Source organism: Carya illinoinensis, chromosome 13 (genome assembly GCF_018687715.1).
Source record: "Carya illinoinensis cultivar Pawnee chromosome 13, C.illinoinensisPawnee_v1, whole genome shotgun sequence".
Lineage (NCBI taxonomy): Eukaryota > Viridiplantae > Streptophyta > Magnoliopsida > Fagales > Juglandaceae > Carya > Carya illinoinensis.
The window spans coordinates 16,224,578-16,230,104 of NC_056764.1; the positions used below are offsets into that span (position 1 = coordinate 16,224,578).

The 5,527-nt window shown below is 37.9% G+C and overlaps 1 protein-coding gene across 1 annotated transcript; it reads left to right on the forward strand.

Annotated features, from left to right (window-relative positions):
- The first annotated feature begins 1,400 nt into the window (after positions 1-1,400).
- LOC122290992 (protein FAR1-RELATED SEQUENCE 9-like) lies at positions 1,401-4,267 on the forward strand. The gene is made up of 4 exons (XM_043098648.1): positions 1,401-1,463; positions 1,754-2,426; positions 2,508-4,075; positions 4,163-4,267. Exons 1-4 carry the CDS (start codon positions 1,401-1,403, stop codon positions 4,265-4,267), a joined length of 2,409 nt encoding a protein of 802 aa, XP_042954582.1.
- The last annotated feature ends 1,260 nt before the right edge of the window (positions 4,268-5,527 follow it).

Genomic DNA, 5,527 nt, shown 5'->3' on the forward strand with positions numbered 1-5,527 from the left:
CGAGCTGTAACAGGTGACCATTTACCATTTACCAGCTTCTTTCCTCTGCATCTGTGGGTAAGAGATGGGTCGATTCTGGTGAACAAGGAGGAGACGCAGGAGCCATAAACCGGAACCTCCCAACGTCGCCGACGAGCATGTACAGAGGTGACCTTTTACCAGCTTCTATCATCTGCATCTGTGGGTACGAGATGCGTGTGATTTTGGGATGAAAAAGGACGAGAACTGCGCAAGGAGGAAACTGGGTTTAACTGGGTTTAACTGCGCAGACAATCTCGCCGAGGCTTTAACTGGGACGGAAGCAGAGAGCTCGTCGAGGCTTTAGCTGGGTTTTTTTTTACACATTCATCTGCATTTGTGGGTAAGAGAACGATTTTGGCATTGAGTTTGTGTATGAACATTTGATTTGTGTTGTTGCTTTGTGAATGTCGTTTGCTGTCTTTATTTTCGTTAAATATTTTGTGGTTGTTTTTGTTTGTATTTCCTATTGCTTAGTACTCCTATTGATAAAGCAAGACAGCGTGAAATTTTGTGAGATTTAGGCAGAACATCGGCTAGTTCATTAGCATGCACAATCTGATCCTTAGAGAGAATCCAACTGATTGTGAAGTTATCATGTTGTGCTTTCTGTAATGTTATTTTTGGACAGACCACATTTGTCCATCGGCTAAACCCGAATGGTTTTATCAAATTCCAGAGGTACATGCAAGGAAAACTTTTATTTTTTATTCTTGGCTGAATCCAAGGGAAACACAGCTCTGAAAGTATGCCTTTACCTTGTAGAAATTCATTTTTTTTAATTGGAAAACTCACCTGTTTTGTAAACTAGGGAATAAAGAAAATAACAAATAAAATTAGAGAGAATCTAGTACCGACGCATGTTGTGTTGGATGCTTTTTTTAGAGTTTAATTTCATTGTCTCCCAAGTTTCAATATGTATTAGAATTTAATTTGTCAGTTCTGGTTTTTGTTAATATTTTAAGAGTGGCTCTACAGGCTATAGCCACCAACTCGGGCCAATGTGTAAGAAAGTTTTTATTTTTCTTTGTTTTTCATGTATTTTTAAAATACTCGTAAATATTTTTTTTTAAATTCACAATATTAATTAAAAATACTTAATCACTAGGGGTATATGTAAAATCATATGTCGATAGAAATGCTCGGGACCATTATCAGGATCCCAATCATTTCTCTTGTTCTTATTATTGGTGCACTCAAATGAATATCTTCAACTCACTAGAAAATGAAAATAATGTCATAATAGAAAAAGAAAAAATTGGAAATAAAAGGAAAAAAGTGTTTCTAAGTTTGGATTCAGAGATGAGATTGATGAGATTGTCAGTTGTTAGTACTTATGTTGAATTACTTAATTGGTGCCAGTTCTATTATATTTTCCCAGCATGGAAAACGAGAAAAATCAGCCAACTCCGCAGACATTATCTACCTCAAATCCCCCATCCGAGGTATGTATGTTATATAATTGAAAAAATCGATTACATTGGTACTCTTGGTATTTTTTTCCCAAAATACATCAATAACATTTATCTAATAACATGTTAGGCCATACCATCAAGTAGTCAAAACATTCCAAATTATATGTCCGGTTACTTTGGAGCAATGCCTACGTGGTCACCAACCTTTCTACCATATCTGGCTGGTAACCAATATCCAATCAACATACAGGTAGTGATAACTGATTGATCTGGATTTATTCATACATTTTTATATTATATCCTTTTATTATTTGTTGCAGAATGCTGGTTACTCATTTCAACAGATCATGGAACAACCGACTCCTTTCAGCAATACAAGCTCAGCCACGAGCAAAATAGTCGGTTCAGAGCTGGATAATAAAACTGATGGTGGGGAATCTGAAGCGCCATGTGCATCTCCTATAGTGGATGAGTGTACTGAGGATAGACCAAATCTTACGGAATGTAATAATGCTAGTGGCGAAACATCTCAGAATGTCGAAGTGGTTGATGATGAGGCGATTGAGGAGCCAAAGTCGGGAATGGAGTTTAAATCCCTTGAAGAGCTATTAAGTTATTATAAGGAGTATGGTAAAAAATGCGGATTTGGGGTGATGACGAAACGGACTGATAGGGATGAAGATGACTCTGTTAGATACGTCACTCTTTGTTGTGCCCGTGGTGGGAAAGCCCGGAATCGCACGTTGAATGTTGCCAACCCACGTCCGACAGGAAAGACGGAATGTAAGGCAAAGATTAATGCCTTAAGGCAAGATGGAGTGCTTCGGTTGACGACAGTACATAATATCCATAACCATGGCCTCAGTCCGAAGAAATCCCGGTTTTTTCGATGTAATAGAAAAGTTAGTGATGCCGTAAAAAGGGTTCTAGAGACAAATGATATGGCTGGCATTCGAGCGAATAAGAGTTACGGATCTCTCGTTGTTGGTGCGGGTGGGTTTGAGAATCTTCCATTTTTGGAAAAGGATTGTCGTAATTATATTGACAAATCAAGACATCTATGACTTGGCGCAGGTGGTGCCGGAGCACTTCGACAGTATTTTTTAAGGATGCAATACAAAAATCCTGGGTTCTTTTATATGATGGATATAGATGATGACGGGAGGTTAAAGAACGTCTTTTGGGCAGACCCCCGTAGTAGAGCAGCGTATCAATATTTTGGTGATGTGGTCACATTTGACACCACATACCTAACGAATCGATATGGGATGCCATTTGCACCACTTGTTGGTGTAAACCACCATGGACAGTCAATTTTGTTGGGAGCAGGGTTAATTTCTAGCGAGGATACTGAGACGTTTGTGTGGTTATTCGAGACATGGTTGCAATGCATGGATGGTAACGCTCTGAAATCTATTATCACTGATCAAGATAGGGCGATGAAAAATGTAATCGGGATTGTCTTTCCAAATACCCGGCACAGATTTTGTCTTTGGCATATACTGAAGAAAGTTCCGGAGAAGCTTGGCTCATATGGTTCCTACAAAACTGGGATGAAGAATGCATTGATGAAATGTGTATATGACAGCCAGCATGTGGATGAGTTTGAGAAATGTTGGGATGAGTTGCTTACCACTTACAACTTGCAGGAGAATGCATGGTTGCATAGCCTATACGTTGAGCGTGAACATTGGGTGCCGGCATTTTTTAAGGATTGTTTTTGGGCTGGAATGAGTACCACGCAGCGAAGTGAGAGCATGAATGCATTTTTTGACGGTTATGTACATTCTAGGACAAACTTAAAGGAGTTTGTAGACCAATTTGATAATGCGTTGAAAAAAAAGATTGAGAATGAAAATCTCGCGGACTTCCATTCATTTAATGTCACAATCCCCTGTATATCTAGATCTCCAATTGAAAAGAGGTTCCAAGAGTTGTACACGATTGCTAAATTCAAGGAAGTTCAGCAGCAAGTGAACGGTATCATTGATTTGAATCCAAAGTTACATACTGAGGATGGGGCCGTAAAGACATATATGGTTGACGATGAAGTTTGTTTGGAAGAGTTTACTAAGTTGGTTAGATACTTTGTGCAGTTTAGTGAGATTGATGCAGTTGCAAAGTGCTCATGTGGATTATTTGAGATGAGGGGAATATTGTGTCGGCACATTTTGGCCATATTCAGGTGTAACGATATCAAATATTTGCCGGAAGTGTACATTTTAGATCGATGGAGGAAGGATATTAAAAGGCGATACACTTTAATTAAAAGTAGCTACGATGAAGGGGAACAACGACCAGATTCTAATAGATATTCAAGTCTCTTAAGTATATGTTATCAGATGATTACCCATGCAGCGGGTTCGATTAAGCACACTGAGGATGCGAGGACTAAATTAGAGGCAATGATTGAGCTTTATCGTGCCAATGAAGAACCACCATCGATGACTCGGATTGATTCTAATGTTGATAGTACGGCAAATGCCACTACGGTCGGTGGGACTGGGGAAGTACACAACCCACGTGTGGTTAAAGGAAAAGACAGACCTCCATCTCTGAAGAGAGCATCCAGGATGGAGATAGACATATGGAAAGCGAAAGCAAAGACGAAGAAAGCACAAGCAAAGGGAAAGCGTAAAGAGGTGCATATATATATTATTGAGTTTAGAATTTATTTTATAATAGAATCCCAGCATGTAATGTATTTTTATTTGTTTCGACATTTTTAGCGAGAAGGAGTACACACCCGAGTCACAGAAAGAGAAGATATGCCTGTTGTGGAAGTATGCAGGAATTTATTTGGCCCTTCTGAACTTGATGTGCCAAACATGTAGGTATGTTAATTAGTATAAGTATATCGAGGATACCAATTATTTAGTTTAATTTGATGAGTTTGTGTGTCAACAGCCAATGGCAGAGAGAGAAAGCACGGCTTCAGCTCTTTTTGGAACCCAGCCACAAGAAATAGTGCTGCAGAGTCAAGAAAGCATAAGTCATCCTGCCTCATTTTTGAGTTTGTGAAGTATTATCTATTACAAAAATAAAATATTTTCTGTTTAATATTTACAGATGCAAGTTGGGTTGGATGGATCACAACCTTTGCAATAATGGGTTCCCAATTAAATTGCATTTGGAAACCTATATCACAGATTGGAGCGAATTTAAGTGTATTTGAGCAATTCATTTTGTGAAGTATTGTTGGAAGAAAGCATGTATGTGAGCAAATATTTGAGCAAGTTAATTAGTATTAAAAAATATTGTTGGAAAATATTTTGTATGGTACTTCCATTTATTTTGGGATGAAGTGTTAAAGCTGAGAAATTATTAGAGTTGAAGATGAACTTGGAAATTCTGTTGGTGTATTTGAGCCTTTGGGATATTGTGATTTTTGCAGTGTTCATGCCCATAATGCATTTTCTGTGATATTGTTAATTTGGAAGTTTAGTTGGTACATTTCGGTTTGTGACCAATTTGTTGGAAAGTATGCAGGTGTTTGAGCAAGTTATGTACGTTACGTTGGAATGAATTATTAGTGCTGCAGGTGTTTGAGCAATTAATTATGTTACGTTGGAATGAATTATTAGTGCTTGGAGATTTAGTGATTCAGTTGTGAGGTTAGAAACTAAAATCAGGTGTATTTGAGTATTTGGTTCATTTGGTGCATTAGAAGTGTTGATTTCTAGCGATATGGGTTGTAATTGTGCAAAGAATTGAATGCAGGTATGTAAGGCAAATAATTGAACGCTTCCATGTAGTGCATCCTGCTAAATGTCATTTTGCCTTTAGATTGTCAGAAAATAATACCAGAAAAAGGGAAGGATTAAAATCAAACCATCTATTACTCATGCCAACAAGTTCCAAAATGCATAGACATCAGTCTCTTATGTTGAGCGTTGGTGCTTCCAATTCCACCAAATAACTACAAACATAGCACTAACAACTAAAATCCCAAATTGAGCCAATACCAAAAAATAATACAAATGTACAACACTATTTGAGCTAACAATGAACCAAGAACTACAAATCCCAAATTACTAATATAACACTAGGTAACATGCATGTACAAAGGCAAAAATGCAATAAATCCGAAGAAG

Coding starts and splice junctions, on each gene's coding strand:
- LOC122290992 (XM_043098648.1), top strand. CDS start 1,401: ATGGAAAACGAGAAAAATCAGCCAACTCCGCAGACATTATCTACCTCA. Junction 1,464..1,753: donor CCTCAAATCCCCCATCCGAG/GTATGTATGTTA, acceptor TATTTGTTGCAG/AATGCTGGTTACTCATTTCA. Junction 2,427..2,507: donor ATCTCTCGTTGTTGGTGCGG/GTGGGTTTGAGA, acceptor GACTTGGCGCAG/GTGGTGCCGGAGCACTTCGA.